Consider the following 21,233-nt stretch of genomic DNA (forward strand, 5'->3'; position numbering starts at 1 on the left):
AGCATTCAAGTGCAATAATAACCATGTAAACTGAAAGATGAGTTCTCACCATTAGGATGAAAACAAACTCTTTAGGGAATTGGTCTTCCAGCTGATAAACTTCCAAAAATTCACTCTTGTTTTTTAGGATAGATTGATAGAACATGAGAACAAAAAAGAAAACTGCCATGTCAGCACCAAAATAATATGCATAAAGATCAATCTCTCTTTTACCGCCACCAATTACAGAGACAACTGGGTAGGGGAAATTTATTTCTTCAAAAAGGCCTGCCTTTTGTGAGTCATGAATCTCCCTTTCTACATCAGCTGCTGGAGTAAGTGATTTGAACCATCCTGCTGACTGGCATTCTGTAGGAGCAGCATACACAACTTCTAGCACAGCAAGAGCCATACTAGAATTTTCTTTGCTCCGTTCAATACTTTGAATCCGAACTCGACTAGAAGAATGGCATGATGAAGGCGAATTAGATTGACATCTTTCTTCATGGGCTGTCACAAGTACCTTATTTATTGCTGACTCTATCCTCTCTGGTTGGATTCCATCTTCTGGCCAATGTTTTACTTCCATTGTAACTTGCACAAAAAAGGGAGGAGATTCTGCTCCCTGTGTTAGTGATAGCCAATATCTGGATAAGCCCCTCCCAGACATCCTTATAAGATTCATTAAAGGCATGTGCAAACTTTTTACCCTATCTTTCCAGTTGTATGGTATACAAAATTTCTCTTCAATGTTATTTCTTGCACTAAGAAAACTGAATTCTGTTACAGGAACCCATTCACCATCTTTGGCTGTGATTGAGCTCTGCAGGAGAGTAGATATATATACCAAAAACAGAGGCAATATACTGACAACAAAGGATGCTTTTATTTTATCATCAGGGAAACCTAATCTCTGGAGAAGAGGCAAATGTATATTCAAACCACAGTGTTGGATAATAATCTGATATATATACTGTGATAGAATGTTGAGCTCAGTGTAGATCAGAACAATGACCCAAAACAAGTAACTTGGCCCATAGTTGACACAAAGAGCATATAAGAAAAGCGCTCCAAGGTAGACCATGGAGAGCAAACTAAAATTCCACAGAAATACCAGGATAAAACAGCAATAGCAAACATAATCATAATTACTTCGCATCTGGTACCATATATACCGAAAGATAACACCGACTGGCATGCTTGCTGAGGATTCTGTTGCAGTTCCCAAGCTATCTGAATGTGTCCTCAGAAACTGGCCATCTTGTGTTCCCCTCTGGTTTTCTACTACACCATAAATGCTACCTTCCGCAGGGTGCTCATTGGAGAGTGATTCTTCTGGGTCAATGTTCAAGAAGCTCACAATGTTTGTAACTGCCTGGTTTCCAAACGACTGAACTTGGGAAACACCATCACCAATTAACTGCACAGCAGATTTAAGTGGGTTTTCCTTGGGTTGTCTTCCTTCCTTCTCCTCTTTTAGTAAGCTAGGATGCAATTTGATATCATACTCATCAAGCTCAATAATCTCAGATGTTGAGCCCAGGGAATGTTTTGCATTATCAGCCAGCATAAATTCTTCACTTCTCCCCCCGATTGGTGATCGCAGAGCATCAGACGTGCCTGGGAACAATAAATCGGTCATGTCTTTCTTTGTATCCGCTACAGAGAACTCAAATGACTGAGATGCTGCAGCTGGTGAACCAATCTCATTATCTAGCAATGGAGCATCAGTATCGCTGTACAACCTAGTAGTCCTCCTGCGCCGTAAGCCTTCATTGCCGGAAGCATTATTGATTGGGGTGATGGAATTCATTGTATTAAGTTCACTTTGTAAATTGTACATCTCAGATTTCATCCTTTCTACTTGCATGTTGCGTTGACGTTTTTGCTCCTCAGACCTGCGAAGATGCTGCAGCTGTTCAGTTTTCTTTAAAGCCTTCTTCTCCTGTTCACGAACCATTGCACCGATTTGCTCTGCTTCAAGGTATCTTGATACATAATCAAACTCACCAGAACTAAAGATGTATGATTGCACTGCCACCAATAAGAAGATCACTATCTCAACAAAAGCTGACCGTGATGTTATCTTAAAACCATAATCATACTTGTAGAATCCAATAATTTCATAGAGGTAATCTATTTGATTACACTTGCCAGAGCTAAACTGCCCAACATAAGGAGATTGATATGCAAGTGACAAAACTATAACAGCAAAATTATACATCCGTAGATACTTGAAAATCTTATTCTTCTTCTTCAGTATTTCAAGTCTCATTCGGAAGAAAACCAGAGCAAACCCGAGATAACCAAGGTGTAAAAGATCATACTCCAGAGTACCAGTAATAGCAATTAGTGCCAAAACTATATCTAATAAATGGCAGTATGCATAAAGCCGAACATAATCAAGAAAGGTCCAGAAGCTTTTTGTTTCCAATGAGAGGTCCCTCCAAACAAACACATTTTTCCTTTGAGATCGCATCTGACGGTATGTATCTGAGTCCGAGAAACCAGAGAAGTGGTCAGAGCGTAGCTTGAATGAGGAATAAATGAACACAACATAGTAGCTAACCAACATTCGAGGATCATCAGCTATTAACCCTGCATCAAATAAATGTACATATATTTCATAATTTATCTGTTTTAAGATGAATAGTAATATAACATTGAATTGCAGAAGTTCAAGATATGACAGGGAGGACATACCTAGCCAGCATTTCGAGCAATAATCAAAGAAAATCTGCGAATTTTTCCAGCATCCGTGGCAACGCATTTCAATATCATTGACACCCTGTAACCAGAGCATTCCATCTTTCCAAAGGGCAAAATACTCAAGTACTAAGATGGAAGCAAAGAGAAACACGAAAAGGGGCCACAGTTTCTGGATTAGATCTCTGTTCATAAGAATACATGCCACGAGGCACATGATATAAAACATCGATACAGCATTTAACAATGTAAAGCTTGCCAATAGTAACACACTCATGTTAATTTCCAGACCTCGCAGTTTAAAAAGATTTTCCATCCAGAATATCATGTAGCTCTTAAATGTCAACTTCTGGGTGTCAAACCTTTCTCTTTTCAGAGAGATGATCCTTTGCTTATCCCACTTGTGGCTTTCTTTTGAAATTCCCCACATCTTTGCAAATGAGTACCTTTTGTCCTCATCCAAACCCTTGGTCACATTCTGGACAGCTTCTGAGGTCTGATAAGTGTTGCCTGAGCTAAGGGATGAAGATAAGCTGCTACCCACAAGACCTTGTACTTTAGAAAATAACAAGGCAAACTTATTTGAGGAATATATCTCCTCCCTGTTGTTCATAGGACTAGCAGATTGATCGGAAGACATAAACAGCTGACAAGGCTCTTCCCATTTACCCTCATGTACTAGAGATGCTGGCATTAAATCCAGCCAGTGGAACACATTATATTGAATGGTGCAAGCCACAATAACCAGAACTTTTCCTCTAAGCCCATATTCAACACCCCAAAGCCCAGAATCGTAATGTTTCAAACCAAGAAATGTAGAAAATCCATACAAACGCTGACCAGGACACATTTGAGCAGGTTTGCATAGCATTTGGAAGAGGTATTCAGATACAGCAAGTAAACCAGTGTAGACTAGGTAGACCTTCGAAGGAATTCGAGAAACTTTCGGTAAGGTGGAAAACACAATGAGACCTAACAGATAAACTAGGCCAGATAGACTGATTGATGATAGGCAAGCATAGAACACACTAACTGATAATATCTTCTCACTGTGCCAAATTAGCAACCTTCTAAGGAACCCTAGAAGCCCAGATACAGAAGCATCAGAAACACTGAACTTCTTGTCACTGTTCTGTCTTCTCTCATAACTGTAAAGTTGCATCACTATTAGAATAGACAATGATTGCCAAACGTTTGCCAACAAAGAGGCTTCAGGATCAAATCCAAGATCAGGATATAGTTTAACAAACTTTGAGACCAATCGCGCAAAGAGTGGAGAAATACTCAGGCTATAGGTGAAGATAAACACCACAGCAGCATATACTTTTAATGGAAACCAAAGTCGTCTCTTCGTCTTTTCGACAAGCTGCCTTCCAATTATCCAAAGTAGAAGGAACCAAAGGTAACCAAATGATATATAATTAGGAGTCACCAAGTATAGAGTCAAGAGAATTGTGAGGAAAGCCACATAAGTTCCGTATGAGCGATACATAGAGAGAAATTTCTGGCCGATTTTACTGAGATATGACGCAATCTTTTTTTCTGCAAAATACAAAATAGAGGTTGGCATAGTAAACATATATTCAGTCAACAACTCATGTCAAACAATAGAGAGCACATGTGGAGTCATCCAAGTACCCAAGTTTCAGATTTTCTACTAAGATACAACAACAACAACAAAGCCTTTAGTCCCAAACAAGTTGGGGTAGGCTAGAGGTGAAACCCACCAGATCCCACGACCAACTCATGGTTCTGGCACATGGATAGCAAGCTTCCACGCACCCCTTCCATGGCTAGTTCTTTGGTGATACTCCAGTCCTTCAGATCTCTCTTTACGGACTCCTCCCAGTCTCCCATGTCATGTTCGGTCTACCCTGGCCTCTTTTGACATTATCAGCACGCTTTAGCCGTCCGCTATGCACCGGAGCTTCTGGAGGCCTGCGCTGAATATGCTTAAACCATCTCAGACAATGTTGGACAAGCTTCTCTTCAATCGGTGCCTACCCCAACTCTATCTCGTATATCATCATTCCAGACACGGTCCTTCCTTGTGTGGCCACACATCCATCTCAACATGCGCATCTCCGCCACACCTAACTGCTGCACATGCCGCCTTTTAGTCGGCCAACACTCAGCGCCATAAAACATTGCGGGTCGAACCGCCGTCCTATAGAACTTGCCTTTTAGCTTTTGTGGCACTCTCTTGTCACGGAGAATGCTAGAAGCTTGGCGCCACTTCATCCATCTAGCTTTGATTCGGTGATTCACATCTTCATCGATATCTCTGTTCTTCTGCAGCATTGGCCCCAAATATCGAAAAGTGTCCTTCTAAGACACCACCTGCCCATCAAGGCTAACCTCCTCCTCCTCCTCCTCGTGCCTAGTAGTACTGAAACCGCACCTCATGTACTCGGTTTTAGTTCTACTAAGTCTAAAACCTTTCGATTCCAAGGTTTGTCTCCATAGCTCTAACTTCCTGTTGACCCCGTCCGACTATCATCGACTAGCACCACGCCATCCGCAAAGAGCATACACCATAGATTTTCTACTAAGATATTAAATATAGATTTGTAATATCTCTTTAGGAAAAAGGCACACTGTGAAAGAGTTTACAAAAGATCAAGGAAGCGAATTAATCCTCCATTGGTCCTCTCCCCATGCACTCTTTTCACCACAAACATTAGCCCTGCACCTAAAACATTTTTCTAATTTGTCAGCGACAAAAAGCTCTTGCCACCATGAAGAACGATGGCATCTGAGAAGTATAAAACCTAGTAACGTTAAGCATGACATAATTTATGTTGTAGTTCATTTAACAAGTAAAGGCAGTGCCAAACAATAAATAAATAATATAGATGTCCATGGTGCAAGAAGATACCATGTGAGTTGCGACAAACTTGAGCTTCTCGTGAATTTTGTGAGCTATAAACTGACAGGAGTACTGACTTATTCAAACCAGCCTTTAGGATACTGAACCCAACAGGTGGACACGGTGTATGCCGAAGAACAGCGGAGAGAGCAAAAAGCATTTTAAAACCATGGCTATGGACAGCACAGAAGCATATAATTGAGCCAATCTCCAATAAGTCTTTTGTTTTAGCATTACTCGAGAGGCCTGCCAACATACAAGAAAAAGAGTGCTGTTACTGTAGTATAAAATGGATGGTGTGGTTTACCATTTAATTCAAGAGATTAGATATATCAATCTGTGCATCCACTGATCAAAGGTTCAAAACTCATTAAAATTGTTTAGTATTTTGCATGTGTATATATACTGGCCTGCGGCCTCATTGGAATACAAGTTGCTATTCCCCTAACATGGTATTAGAGTCTATAGCTTTTTCTCTCTCCGTGCAACCGGTCCCCCCCCCCCTCCCCTTCCTCGCTCGAGCAGCCCGCCGCCCAAGTCAGCATCCCGGCAGGCTCTCCCGTCTCGTACATGCACCTTCTATTGTGTTTGGTGCTCGTCTGCTAGTCGCTCTTTTCCGCTGCTTCTCGTCGGCATCTCACATGCACGACTTTCTCCACAGGCTCTTCTGTATACACGAAGGCTCTTGCATCTACGTTTGTGTTTACTTCCTAGATTGTAGCTCTATATTTCCGCTGCATCCGCCAAGACCGTTACTCTTTTTCATGTTTCTCATGTCATGCGAGTCCACCATAGCTTTATCCGTCAGCTTTTCTGGTCCTTGTCCTTTCTATAGGATTCTCGTGGCCTCTTTTTGCATTGTTGATCTACGCCCATTATCTTGTCACCAAGCTTCTTTCGCCGCAGGTTTTCTTGATGTGCCATCTTCTTTTGACAACCCATCTTCTACTGATGCGGTGTCAGCCTCTGATGCGCCATCTTCCCGTTATCTCCTTTGGCTTGACTTGGCAGGTTTTGAAGACTTCATGCTATGACGTCCCTCTCAAGACGCAGACTTTGGATTATCTTCTTTTTTTCTAGTGTTACACTTCTTCAAATGCAATGCTATGGCATACGCTTTGCATTTGAGAGAGGGGGGTTGTTTAAGGGGTATTATATTAGGTTTAGGAGTCCTATCAGCCTATGTTTCCTTTCCTTGTACCCCAAGCCTTACGTAATATATATACGCCCCATGAGCTATGCAATAGAGATAAGTGGCATCCATAACAATGTACGCTGCATTGCTGTGCAGAACACGAACACCTAAGCATACACCTTCAGCACTGGGTTGTCATTGATTTAACAAAGAAACAAGGTTAACTTTACAGAAAAGTAAAGACATGAAACATAGAGAGCGCACCTAACTGTGAGAATACCTCCATCACAAGTGAACCACTGCGCTCGAGAGCATTGGAGACTAGATCAAGCTGAAGAATGTACAGTATTGAAAAATGCACCTCACAAAATAACACTAAGAATTGGCGCAGTCTTTTCTTGATTGAATGATTCACCAGAAACACCAGGAAAAAGCACACTGAGACAAAAGTAATGCTCATTAGCCATGACTCAGCTCGAGGCAAAAACATAAAATGTAGATGCTACAAAATGATTTATAAGATCCGTCAAATGACTGTGGGGGTTGGGATACTAGAGAAGAAGATAGTAAACTGAAATCCAGAAAATGGTACAAATAACAGTAACTTCGGAATTAAGAAAGATAGCACGAAGGAATATTGCACCGTACTGTAAACAGCATGAATAAATCCAGGTTTCATCACAAGAAGAAAGAGTAATATTAAAGTAATTGCACGTGAAAGTTTGCGTAGACCCCATGCTAGCGTTGCTACAATCAAAACCATTGCATCTTCCTTGTCTGCAAAAATAGGCCACAAAGAGGTCAGAACCAAGTCAACGGGGGCATACAATCAAGTGGTGTTTGGATATTAAACATAGGACAGCAGCACTGTGATGTAATCTATTTCGAACAAAAAATCAAGAATCAAATTGTGAAGGACACGATAAAGGTATTAAGTTTTTGAAAAACATTAACACTATGTACCATTTACGAACTTAAAGAAAATCTGTAGCCTTCTAACAACCACAAGTATGGTCATTTACTCATTAGTATGTGCCCATGCACCACCAGACAACACTTGTTGAACAAAACAGCAACTACAAAAGGGAATCTTGCCAGAACAGTCGTGCTGGGAGCTTTTTGTACCTAATTGTTTTAAATGGTTGTCAGACAGTGGACATTTAAGTTTCAAAATTGGATTTAAATACGAACAGCATCTTCGAGAATTGATCTCTGGTTTCAGTGTTACAATTTGCGATAACATATAAACCTATACGAGAACTCATCTGCCATACATAATGTTTACACTATTATGTTTCAGTACATTTAGGGGCTGTTTGGTTCCTAACCACACCTTGCCATACCTCAAGTTAGGTGTGTGTTTGGTTCTAGCCACACCTAAGGCAAGATTCTTTTCGTGAGAAATAAGCCTCACATGTCATACACACAAAAGTGTGGCAAGATTCCTTGACCAAGCCAAAGTGTGGCTAACAATTCGAGCACCTAAGCTAATGCAAGTTTGGCTAAAATAGTGTGGCAAACTATGGCAAAGTTAGCCACCAACCAAACAGGCCCTTGGTCATTACCTAGAGCATAGATACAAGCGTTAACAACTCGCTAGTAAAGTTACAAACAATACCAGAATATCATAATCTGTTACCAAGGGGCAAACATCTAACCACACAACTAACACCATATATGCTTACAAATACTGCACATAAGCAGACCCTCTCTTCCTACATGTCCAAAACATTATCACTTCCCCCTCCTTGATTCCCAACAATCCTAAGAGGTTCCCTTTCCTTCCCCAGCCATGGCGCTGCTACGAGATAGCACATAGCCACAATTGAAATGTCTGTCATTTGCATGTAGACCCTAGCTAAGCGCAACAGCAATAAATCAATGATATGGCAGCAGCATTAATTTAGCGTAAGTAGTTCCATATTTGATGCGGAGCATCCCATGGTCATCCCCATGGATCCATCATCAACACCTCAAGCTCCAAGTGGTCCCATGACAAGAGCCCATGCATGTGCCATTGAAACCGAGGTGACATCTCTCCTTGCTGAACCATTGTTTGATCCACTCGAGACATGGTCACAACCTCAAGCGGAAACCCTTTGCATACTCAGGTACTCGGAAGAAGATCGTGGAATGACTATGAAGGACCACGAGGACGCCAAGCTCGAAAGAACCAATGAGGAGCTGCGGACAGGCTATAGCCTCCGGACGACAGGCGATCCACGGACGTCCGACTCCTGGAGCTCAGCCAAGTCAGAGGCCAAGCTGAACACTACAGCGGACGGACAACCGATCCCGTCCGTCGTCCGACACCTCCCAGCGTCCGAACGCCTGAGCTCCTCCAGAAGTCCGGCGTCGCCAAGCCAGCACCGAATCTACGGAAGACAAAGCCCTACGGACGTCCGAGCCACGCCGGAAATCCGGCACCTCCATACCCTAGCCGAATCCTCAAAAATCCGATGACGTCCGGACGTTCGGCCCTTCGTGAGCCACCAGATGACCGGCCACCTTCGGACGTCCGAACCCTGTCTGCGCGTAGGCACTCAGGCCTTGGGCCATGTACCCCTCTATTTCTCCTTAGACTATAAATACTCTACCCCCACCTCCATCTAGGGTGAGCTATGTGTTGGCTCATAGACTAGTTGAGCATTGCTCCTTCCCTTGGAGTTGAACACCTCCACGTGAGAAGATCCTATGGATGTCAAGGCCCCTCTTTAGGGAAGATAAGATCCCACGGGATATCAAGGCCCCTCCTCCGGAGTGGAAGACTATTTGTTACTTGTGTCCTTTTGTTGACTTTGGATCTATGTATCTCGTGTGTTTATGTGGATCTAGTGGATGTGTGATTGGGGATCGTTCTTGAGAGTTTGTGTTTTCTCTTTGGTTTCCCCCCTTTTCCCCCTCCAAGTGTGAAAAGATCAACACCCGCGGGTTGGCCCCGTATCAATATTAGACACCTTATTTTGGTTAGGCATTTCCTTTTAACCAGTATTTATGTTTAAGTGCTATAGCACCTAGTCATTGTTAAGCTTCATGCACTAGCCAACGCAACCAAAAGCCTAAACTATGGGAGAGGGATGGCATGTTAAGCTTCATGCACTAGCCAACGCAACCAAAAGTCCAAAATGATGGAAAGGGCTAGGCAATTCGCATATACACTGCAACACGCCCTCTCATGAGTGACACGGGAAGTCCACACGTGAATAGATTAAGAGGTATGGCTCAAGAGGCCTATACTGAAAAAGGCATTAGCCCCGCTTTATAAATAAAGCCACAGGCCGGCATACAATGACCATTACAACAGAAAGTAAAAAAAAACGGCAAAGATACATGATACCGTACGGGCCACTATCGAACTCTGAGTGCACCAAGAACAAGCTCGGGCATTGAGGCCTCGTCAAACCAAGATCCAACTGTTGACAAGTCAAATACAAGGTAGCAGCCCAGCGTCAGAGGAAAATCACGCTTCGTCAACTCCCATTAGGTCAACCATAGTTTATCCGCTATCCTTGTCTGCCTCCGAAGAAAATCCCATTAGGTAAACCATAGTTTATCCGCCATCCGTGTCTGCCTCCGAAGAAGGTTATCCGCCATCCGTGTCTGCCTCCGAAGAAGGTTATCCCCCATCCGTGTCTGCCTCCGAAGAAGGCCCCCTACCCCCTCGTCCTAGATCGGCAGACACCGCGTCGTCGGCAGGCAGAGCCGCACACCACAGAGCTCATATGACCAGGACCAACAGGTTGTCGGGGAGGGGACGACCAGCACAGCTACCTCACCTTGCAAAGAAACACCATGTACATCGCCACTGCCTCCAGCCAGGATCAACGTCAACCGCAAGAGCACGTCTGTAGAACCAGGCAGTCACCCTCCAACTATGAAGCCTCGACCAACACTCTGCATGCCCAAGGTGGCGCCTTCAAGAAGTACACTGACGACGGAGCGTCATCGCCACCCAATCCGAGGATTCGAGGGCAGGTGCAGGATTTCGATGCCACCTACAGGAAGGGGAATGACGCCCGGAGCGCCGGCTGCAGCGGCAAGGGATTCCCCAATCCATAGCACCCAGCATCATCATCCCCAACCGACCACCAGATCTAACCACCAGGAGGTCACCCGCATTGCGGGGCGTGGCAGGAAGAGGTTCAAGGGAGGAGACCACCTGCTCCAGATCAGCTCCAAGGACCAACGGGGAGGCCCCGGGAGCACGCTCCACGCGCAACGCCAACCTGCCCCCCATGCAGTCAAGGGTGGCGCACCCCCGCATCGGCACCAACCACTCGCCGTTGGGAAGACGCCATCCGCCCGTGGCCGCGGCCACGTCTCCAGGCGCTCCACGCGCAGACCCCCACCACGGGGAGCCCTTCACACCGTTGTCAAGCATCGGCCCCGCCGCCGCCACGCCCTCCGCCAACACAGTGTCGCCGCATGATCTCACCAGCCCATGCCAGCCGCCATCGGGAAGGGGAGGCGAGGCCCTGCCACCAACGACGTAGACAGGACTTCGCCCGTCCGCGCGAGTCGGCAACTATGAGGGGAGGAAGGGAGGGGACGAAGCGAGCTATGTCGGCGGCTAGGGTTTCCCCTTCGGGTCGCTCGCGGGAGCGACACGGGAGGGGAGGGGTGTCACCAGTTTGTTGTTTCTCAAGAGGCCTATACATGGAAACCGAGGGGGTAGCAACAATTTTTGGATAAATTGCAAAAGCCATGACTTGAACTCAATACCTTAGGCCATGATACCATGTTAAGCTTCATGCACTAGCCAGCGCAACCAAAACTCCGAACTGTGGGAGAGGGTCGAACGATATACCCCAATAGTCATCTAGAGAATTATTTACCAAGGAGACATGGGCTCAACCAGCAGGTGTAGTTTTGGCTAGTCCAGAAATCAGCCAGGATTTCATTCTAGTCTTTATTATTTACCAAAAATAGAAGATACATATATACTTTGATATCACGGTTTCTTTTTCAGTGTGATGTGGCAGTTACTTTCGAGTGCTCATCATTGCCATGTCAACAATATGCATCATGCATATCCAATCATTTCATCAATTTAAGACATATTATCTCGTGGAGAATAGAATTTTACTCAATTGACAACCAGACAGCAAGGAAAAGTAAACTGAAAATGTTAACAGTGACAAATTCACTTACCATCAATAAGGTGATCATCACTAGACGATGGCCCATCCTCAAAGGTAAGGTAATGAAAAACAGAATTGTTTACAAGATTACATAGTGCTACAAAAACACCAAGGCAGAATTGTGCGAGTAGAAATAGTCCAGGAATAGAATAATGCCATAGGCCAATAGTCTCCCATATCACGGTATCCTGCAAAATTGACAAAAATAAATTTTCGCGAACTTCAATAATCAATAGAACTTGGATAGCTAAGTCTGATACCTTCTGAAATCTTTTGTTGAAGAATGTGAATGCCACATTGAAGACATATGTGCTTACTGCCCAAAACAGGATAAACACTAGGAGTGACCCATTCAACCGATGCATTTGGAACAAGGAAGGGAAAGCATATAAAATGTATCCAACGTATGCAAGGAGACCAAAAGCGCAAATACTAGTGAATTTGAAACTCCATAAGGAAAGGGCAAGAAGCAAAACCTGCAATGGTCATCAATTGTTTTTCATTTATTTGATGGGAAATGCTTATATAATATGTAATCTCAAATAAGATGTTCTTTCAGTTTCTCTCAGACATCGAACGAAAGACAATTGCTTGAATTCAGAAACGGAAGTCAGAATATAACTGGAAAGGATATCCATAACTGCATCCAAGAGTACTATCATTTGATAAACTGCTCGTTATTCTGTTTTGGCCTAAGTAGTAGGCAAAGTTGAGCCTATATCCTGCATGACCTACTACCTCAAAAGAAATTTACACCTGTCTCATGCAAGTGATATTAGAGTGGTTAGTAAGCCACAACTAAGTCTACTGTTGATTTATTGGATTATGCTTGTTGAACAATATTTGAAATTTATGAATGCGTATATGTGGATGCTTAAGAGAGAGTATATATCACGCACTTATGTAAGCGTTCATCAATTCGATGCTTCTTTGTATGTTCTTAGATATTTTCATATCTATTATTTGGTGCTAGTTATATGCATAAAGCACTTGCTAAGCACCAGTGCCCAATCAAGCAGCCATGAGACCCTAAATGGCACCAGAAAAAAGGTTTATTTTGCCAAGTCATCTCCAGGCAGCTGCACTGTACATGTGCTTAGCGTGAGAAAGCTCGTGACCACTATCCGCGACAACGGTGCACGGATATTATCTCATGCTAATAGCAGCATGGATGAATCATGCTCTTGCCCTAGTAGAAACACAGGCAATGTTATTCTGCACATTTCTGTGGGACGAGGAATTGCATACCCCCCACAAATATAAGAGTGAGAACTGCAATTAATATGCAAAAGAAAAGGTATGGACTGAACGAGGAAAAAAAACATGGAGAAGAATACCGGAAAGCCATAAGTGAAGAAGTTGATACTAAATGTTCTGAAAACTGAACCTCCTAGTAATACATTAGCATGCCTTCTGCCAGTTCTGAAGTAGAGAAAGTTCTTTAGCAAGAAAATACAGTATAAAACGGTAAATCTAGATAAATAGGGATGGTTAGAAACCAGCTTGGCAAGAACATACTACCATTTAATACATTGAGAATGTGTATGGCTACAAGTATATTGACCATAAAAATGAAGGAAGCACAATTAAAAGAGAAAATTATGTAAGTTACAAACTTATATTTCCAACATGAGAGTAGTTTGAACACCTACAAAAGCTGCTGACTTGGACATGTATGACATAGTACAGGGGCATTAGTTTCCCCTTTTGGTGATTAAAATTTCTTCAATGTCATTGCTACATTTTTGGCACTAATTGCATTTTGTTTATTAAGCCTGCCAATAAGGTAAGACATGGCCAGTAGAAATAAATGGGTGCACTATCTAGCTAGGAGAGGAAAAGGGACGAAACAGAAGAGGTAGCAGCAGGATGAAAAAACCACCCAATCTGAAAATCATGGAGAGACGATTTTGCGCCCTCCTCTCCCATGACATGGGCAGTCTACGTCATAACCTCAGATGCCTCTATGAAGTAGATATCTATGTTATGTTCTGCTTGTTCAGGACTGAAGGACACATAAGAATGGAATTGTTAGTGTCTAACCCAACTTAATCAATCTTGCTTCTCTTGATCTTGTTCGCCATCCATTCTCAGTGTACTTCAAATACAGGATGCTCCAAACACTTGTTTCACAAGCTCGACAAACCTGCCAGAACGAGTGGTAATTTTTTTCTGGACAGATTTAGGCAACATGGGTTTTCGGTTTAGTTAGCAGATATCTAAACCCAAAACCGATAGTTTGTAATACATTATTGGTACTCAGCATCTTATGTGAACAATCTGCACACTTATGCTCCAGCAAAGCAATCACAGCGAGCAAAACTGAGAAGTAAAGATCACTTTAAAGGGGAGACAGATCAAGCGGAGTGAGTAGAGCCTGTAAGCAAAACAGAGGGACCAAAAGTACATGCACACCACAAACAGATGAGACTAAAGAAATACTGGAGCAGATGGGCTCAACTACCAGATATCATCACAATAACTGTTTAATGCAGAAAATAACGTCGCAAAAGTTTATGTCCTCCTAGTCTTTCAGAGATCTTGGAGAAGCTATGACGGCGGCAAGGAAGAAGACTGCCGGGACACAAATTAGACGAAGCAGTGGCAATGCTGGCTGAATGAGCAGCAGTGGCTGCTAGTACTGGAGACAGGGGTTGATGAGGGAAGAAATGGGCAGGTGTATTTATTTTATTTTTGGGAAACTTACAACAGAGTACTTCCTTTATGAAGTGTCATTTACCATAATAAACTCTGATCGCAGTGTCATTTAGTAACTGAGCTCCTTTATGGTGTTGTTTCTCTAATTTCCCCATCTGTGGTGTTAGTGAACTAATTTCCCTAATTACAAAATATAAAATATCCAGCAAGTTCCGCAGTTCAGGAAATAAAAAGTGGATAATTCAACTTTTTTTAATGCACAAAAAAAAAATCCATACCGAGATTGACGAACCAAAAATGCATTCCTAGAAGGGAGAAGGTCCTCTGTTAAGCTGTCGTTTTCTAGAGACATTAGACTATCCATTTCTTGTATGTCTTGCTTGAATGATGATAGCTACAATGAGAGAAATAGAGCATTAGAAGGCAAAGATCTTTTGACTACTGACATGTGAAAAGCCAAAAGCCATGAAAAGTGATGGTAGAGCGTAACTTATTCTTAATTAAGCGCTGGTAGACTGTAACTGATTCTTAATTAAGAGGACTAGCGCAAAGTTTCTAATGTTACATTCCCTTCGTAATAAAATGTACAGAGGTACTCACAGCTTTTTTGACACTAGTGTAATGTCAAAAACGCTCATATATTATGGGACGGAGGGAGTAGTATATTCTATCACATATCACTTCACTTTGCTTTGTTCGTTCCATGGTTTTTAAGGCATCACTTAGGCGCTCAGGCTACAGCGGAAGGCGTCTGCCTTGGAGCTTTGGGCGTCTGGAGCGTCAATTAGCCGTAGCAACAGGGCGTCGCCCCAGGCCATCACAAGAGCAGCGAGTTGGAAACGGGAAAAAAGAGATCAGGTAGGGATTTGCGTGCAGGGATAAGAAGAGAAGGTGGAGAGAGTGATGCTAACCAAACAACTGACAGCCAAAAGTATGAACTTATGGAAAGGGCTTTTTTTCGAGAAAACGCAAAAGACTTTTGTGTTTCATTGTATTAAAGAGAGGGCTTGGTACAATCCTCCTAGGAGGCAAATTACAGTGTAATTACAGGGGTATTAGTGCACATCCCAGGTCTGCGGCAAGAGAACGCGGAGGCCCAAAGCTCCGGCTTTGGCCCAAAGAACAGCCTCATCCTTAATCTTGGCGATCGCGGTAGTGATGGAAGGGCACGTGCCCTCGAAGACGCAGTCGTTTCGATGCTTCCAAATCATCCATGGGACGAGCAGGGAAGTGGACGCGAGGCCCTTATGCATGGGCTTGGGGGTGCTCTGCCTTGCATAGCGCCACCAATCATGGAGAGCGGCGTCGTTGTCTGGCATCAAACATGGGAGGCGCAACCAAGATAGGATTGCGTACACTTGTCGGGCAAAGGGGCACGCGAGGACCAGGTGTTGTATAGTCTCCGGCGCCTGGTCACGGAGCGGGCATCGTTGTGGGTGCGGCAGGTTGCGGCGCTCGAGGTGGTCGGCAGTCCAGCAGCGGTCAAGGTTGGCAAGCCAATGAAAGAAGCGCACCCGTGGTGGCGCCCAACACTTCCAGGTTAGCCTCCAGGCTTGACAATGGGTGGAGCCATGGAAGGTGGACAGGTAAGCGGATTTGGCCGTGTACACACCGTTCGTGGTCCACTTCCAACGCACGCTGTCCGGCTCGTCGCTGAGGGTGGTTTGGGTAATCATGTGCCAAAGGCATTGGTATTCACCTTCTCAGGGAGGCCAATGGTGTCGTGGATGTTGGACGCCCATCGGTGCCCATGTAGGCCATTAGCAGCCGTTCTAGAATTGCGGCGCCGTTTGGGAATGCAGGCGTACAGGAGAGGTGCAATCTCAGAAACAGCGCGGCCGTTGATCCATCGGTCCTCCCAGAACAAGGGGCGATGCCCATTGCCGATCGGCGTGGTAGTGGACGCGAAGAATAATGCGCGCTCCTCACGCGAGAACTGTAGGTCCAGGCCGCTCCAGGCCCTCTCATCATCGACTCGGCTGAGCCATAGCCAGCGCGTGCGTAGGGCGAGTCCAGTGTGCTCGAGGTCATGTACGCCAAGGCCACCAAGTGGGATCGGGCGTCAGACGCGCCGCCATTTGACGTGGCAGCTGCCACCATTGGCCTCAACACGTCCAGCCCATAAGAAGCATTGCTCAATCTTCTCCAGGAGCTTTAGGGTCTTTTTGGGCGGTGCGAGTACAAGGAGCTGGTGGATGGGGATTGAGGTCAGGACGGCCTTGACAAAAGCCAAGCGGACAGCCTTGTTCATGAGCCATGCCTTCCAGGAGGGTAACTTCCCGGCGACCTTGTCGGCGACAGGCTGAAGCTGGGCGGCAGTAGGACGATGAAGCGTGAGCGGGATAACAAGGTAAGTGATAGGAAAGTCAACAATGGGGCATCCGAGGAGTTGGACGACATGGGCCGCCTCCTCAGAGCCTAGTTTAAAAAGCCGAACCGAACCAGCGATGGGACCGGAAAAAACCGGAACCGGCAGCCTCATCAGGTTTTTAAGCTAATAAGACCGTTTTGCAATCGGACCGGAGAAAGCCGGTCGAACCGGACGGTTTTCTGGAAAACCAGTGAAAAAACCAGGTCAGTAAACCGGAAAAACCAAGAAAATATTTTAATAGAAATTGGGAGAAGTGGGATTCGATCCCCACAGCCCTATAACCAACTCGGCTATGGTACTTTGTTGTTCACTACATGAAAATAATTTTATTTGACCATTGTTTCACACTACATTAACACATATATTACTCAACATTTATTAATTTTTTGCTTAAAAAATCGACAATCGAACCGGTGAACCAGCGGTCCGACCGGTAAAAACCTGAACCAATAACCTTTCCGATTTGATTTCTGGTTCGGTTTTTTAAACTGTGCCTCAGAGGCACAGCGGATCAGGGCTGCAACACTCTTCTGGAAGTTCACGTGCAGGCCGGAGGCTCGCCCAAAGAGGCACAGGATTTCCTTCACCGCCGTGATATCTCCAGGCGAGGGGTGGCAGAGTAGGATCACATCATCGGCGTATAGCGAAATCACCGGAATGGCGCGGCGAGGGTGGAGCCGCTGCAACACTCGTAGCTTGACTGCGTGGCGGAAAAGCCGGCCTAGCATGTCAACAGCCAAGACAAAGAGCTGCGAGGATACGGGATCTCCTTGGTGCAGTCCACATCGGTGCCAGATCGTGGGTCCAGGGGTGTCGTTCAAGAGGACCCTGGTGTTTGCCAATGACAAGAGGAGGGCGATCCAATCCAGGAAGCGGTTGCCAAAGCCGTGGCGCCGCAAAACTTCAAAGATGAATGGCCACGAGACAGAGTCGAAGGCACGCGCCAAGTCAAGCTTGAGCAGCACGCGAGGGGCACCAAGTTGGTGCAGAAGCCACGCGGATTGGCATACCAGGACAAAGTTATCGTGGAGGCTTCGGCCGGGGATGAAGGTGTTCTGGACGTTGCTGACAAGTTTGTTGAGCTTGGGTGCAAGGCGGAGTGACAACACCTTTGCGATGATCTTGGCGACGATGTGGATGAAACTTATGGGCATGTAGTCGCCGAGGCAGCTCGCGTCGGCGCGTTTGGGGAGTAGCGTGATCAACGCCTGGTTGAGGCAGCTGAAACCTCGTCCACGCAGCGCGTACACTTGCTCGAAGACCCAAAGGAGGTCCGGCTTGATGATGGGCCAGCAAGACTGGAGGAACTCCATGGTGAAGCCATCGGGGCATGGCACCTTGCGTGACGGCAAGCGTTTGATTGCTTGCCAAATCTCCTCACCGAAAGGCGTGTCGAGGTCGTCTAGGATTGAGGGTTGGATGAGCTACTATAGGTCGATGGTGCAATCGCGGGTAACGTCCGTCCCAAGCAGGTTATCGAAGTGCGCAAAGGTCGCTGCAGCCATGTCCCCAGGGTCAAAGAACGGAACGCCGTCTACAGTGAGGCAATGAATCATGTTCTTCTGCTTGCGATAAGTGCACTGTCGGTGGTAGAACGACGTGTTCGCGTCGCCATCCTTGAGGAACGTTATGTGCGCGCACGTTGTCGGGCGATTGTACGCTCGAGGGAAGCAAGGCCCAAGTAGGAGAGCTTGACTTGGCGATGAAGCCAGTCCTCATGGGGCGAGAGCATCCTGTGTTCCTGCGCGGCGTCAAAGAGGAGGAGCAGCTCACGCGAGATGGCGAGCTGGTCGCGCACGTTGCCAACTGAGCGCGTGCTCCAGCTGGTGAGCTTGCGCGCGGTTACCTGCATGCGTCGCATGAAACGCCGAAACGGGTCCGTCTCCTCCACTGAGTTCCACGCGCACGCGACGACTTCCTGGTAGCCAGCAAGGCATGTCCAGTACTCCTCGAAGTGGAAACGACGGTGTGCCGTTGTCATCGGCGAGCAGTCGAGCATGAGAGGGGAGTGACCGGAGACAACCGAGGCCAAGCAACGCAAGTGGCATTCACCATGAAGCTCCTCCCAATCCGTGGAGCACATCACCCGATCAAGGTGGACCAGGGTGGGCAGGATCGTTCGACCAAGTATAACACCGACAATTGAGGTAAACCTCTTTGAGCGCTAGGTCATTAAGCACACGGCGAAATCTGCCCATCATGCGTCTGTTTAGGTTGTCGTTGTTTTTATCCTCATCGTGGTATATGAGGTTGAAGTCTCCACAGATGAGCCACGGTCTAGTGCAAGCGTCTCGGACGTCGCGGATTTCCTGTAGGAACGCGATCTTGTCATTGTTAGCTTGCGGTCCGTAGACAATGGTCAGCCACCAGGGCACGCTGGCGAAATCTTCCCATCATGCGTCTGTTTAGGTTGCCGTTGTTTTTATCCTCGTCGTGTTATATGAGGTTGAAGTCTCCACAGATGAGCCATGGTCGCTAGCACCGCCGGAGTCGCAACCAGCAGAGAGAGTGTTGGTGGTGAACATCGGGTCCGTGGTCGTCACGTCCCTGCTCTTCCATGCCAACAAAATCCCGCCACGGGTGCCGCTCGCAGGGAGGTAGACATACTTGTCAAATTCCAAGCCCAGCATCTCGAGGACAGTCGACGAGTAAATAAAATCCATTTTAGTTTCTTGAAAGCAAGCTATCGAGGCGCCCGAGGTTACAACGAGCGAGCGGATGGCAGTGCGTCTGGCGCGGGCGTTGAGGACGTGGACGTTATAGTTAATGATTCTAAGGCCGTGATCCATTAGGCACAGGTCGACGGGTAGGCGCGCAGACGAGGGGCTACGCCAGAGGTGAATCTGGGACCTCGTTAGCGACAGGCCGTCCTGATCCCCAGACGCCCGAGGATTGGACGTTGGTGGCTCAGGCTAGCATGGTTGTCCCCCTGCGCGCACGGCAACACGCAAGACTGGGTCTCAGCGGGTCCGACAGCAGGAGGGGGGGTGAGCAGGCGCCAATGAGCGAGATCCAGCTGGCGGGTTGGCAGGTGCAATAGCAAGGGAGGGAGACTCGGTCGGCCTAGGATCTGCCGCGGCTGCAGCCTTTGCCAGAGGAACGTACGAGCGGTGACGCTAGGCAATCCACATATACACTTCAACAACCCCCTCTCACGTGTGACGCGGGAAGTCAACAAGTGAATAGACTTAGAGGTATGGCTCAAGAGGCCTATGCTTGGACACAAACGGGCAACATCAATTTTTGGATGAATTGCGAAAGCCAAGACTTGAACTGAAGACCTTAGGCTCTGATACCATGTTAAACTTCATGCACTAGCCAACCAAAATCCCGAACTTATGAAAGGGCTAGGCAATCCACATATATACTTTAAACATGTGCATGTTGACAAGCAACAACACTTCATTCTAATCAAATTAAACATGTGTTAGAATAATTTAAAGAAGATGGCATTCCTGTTATGGCTTTAAGCTATGTCAATGTATGTAAATCACTAGTCTCTTACTTCAGAGTTATTTATTTCTTTTACTATTTAGACTACTGGATGTAGAATAAATAAGAAGAAATATTTTTCAAATTGTTTTTACACATATTTTTGAATAAAGCCTGAATTGGCAACAGTGGCACGGGTTTGCTATTTTACAGCCTCTCCAAGAATTTGGTACAGTGTCATTCTCTGGAATTCTACACACGACATGAGGGATACTAAGCAAGTAACCTTCAAGCATCAAGAACGAGCAAATAAAAAACAAAGATGATCAGTATCACTGCCAACAACATATCATGGTTTATACCATATGGATTGAAAATATCATCACTGTGTGTGCCTAGTATATTATATTTGAGATTCTTAGCTGCTTACCATGAAGTAATAAACCAGAAGAGAAATACCGGCGGACAGCTCAGGCCATTCTGATTTTGAAGAAACTTTGAATAGACCAATAAAGTCAGCAAATGCTACCACGACATAGGGAAACTTGACACGCAGTTGGTAGATATAAAGCAGAAGAATGCTGAAGACCGAATATATCTCAAGTAGCCTCCACCACCTTCAGAATGAATTGCAAACACAGTTTAACAATTATCAACAAATGTGCAATCTCAATATAATAAACTAATTATTCGCAGCAAAGAAGAAAAAGTGAAGATGGAGCTTACCGGAAAAGACCAAGAAAGTTGCTCGTTAACGACCAATCCACTAGACCGATGCAGCTAAATACAAAGAATGGCAACGAAATCCAAGAAGGGTGACTGATACTGACAATTAATTGGACAGCAGGCAGCAACAAGCAGCATGCAACCCGAAAATGATAACCTGCACACAGAAAATGCATTTATCCATTAGACAGTAGACAATGGTAAGTGCTGAACTAA

The 21,233-nt window shown here is 45.5% G+C and overlaps 1 protein-coding gene across 16 annotated transcripts in view; it reads right to left on the minus strand.

The window, feature by feature from the left end:
* Window positions 1-21,233, minus strand: part of LOC123443666 (piezo-type mechanosensitive ion channel homolog) — a 49,919-nt gene that overhangs the window by 22,746 nt on the left and 5,940 nt on the right. For 13 of the 16 annotated variants that reach the window (XM_045120150.1, XM_045120149.1, XM_045120160.1 and 10 more), the window contains exons 5-15: window positions 21,018-21,174; window positions 20,722-20,908; window positions 14,767-14,882; window positions 13,168-13,252; window positions 12,091-12,306; window positions 11,841-12,018; window positions 7,338-7,466; window positions 6,954-7,127; window positions 5,564-5,800; window positions 2,683-4,227; window positions 50-2,577 (exon numbers count right to left, since the gene is read on the minus strand). In XM_045120150.1, coding sequence (XP_044976085.1) covers window positions 50-2,577; window positions 2,683-4,227; window positions 5,564-5,800; window positions 6,954-7,127; window positions 7,338-7,466; window positions 11,841-12,018; window positions 12,091-12,306; window positions 13,168-13,252; window positions 14,767-14,882; window positions 20,722-20,908; window positions 21,018-21,174 — 5,552 coding nt within the window. Of the gene's footprint in view, window positions 1-49; window positions 2,578-2,682; window positions 4,228-5,563; window positions 5,801-6,953; window positions 7,128-7,332; window positions 7,467-11,840; window positions 12,019-12,090; window positions 12,307-13,167; window positions 13,253-13,712; window positions 13,795-13,873; window positions 13,965-14,766; window positions 14,883-20,721; window positions 20,909-21,017; window positions 21,175-21,233 lie in introns of those variants that run through there. The other 3 variants (XM_045120157.1, XM_045120159.1, XM_045120162.1) reach the window with 3 other exon arrangements.

This window comes from Hordeum vulgare, chromosome 3H (genome assembly GCF_904849725.1).
Source record: "Hordeum vulgare subsp. vulgare chromosome 3H, MorexV3_pseudomolecules_assembly, whole genome shotgun sequence".
NCBI lineage: Eukaryota > Viridiplantae > Streptophyta > Magnoliopsida > Poales > Poaceae > Hordeum > Hordeum vulgare.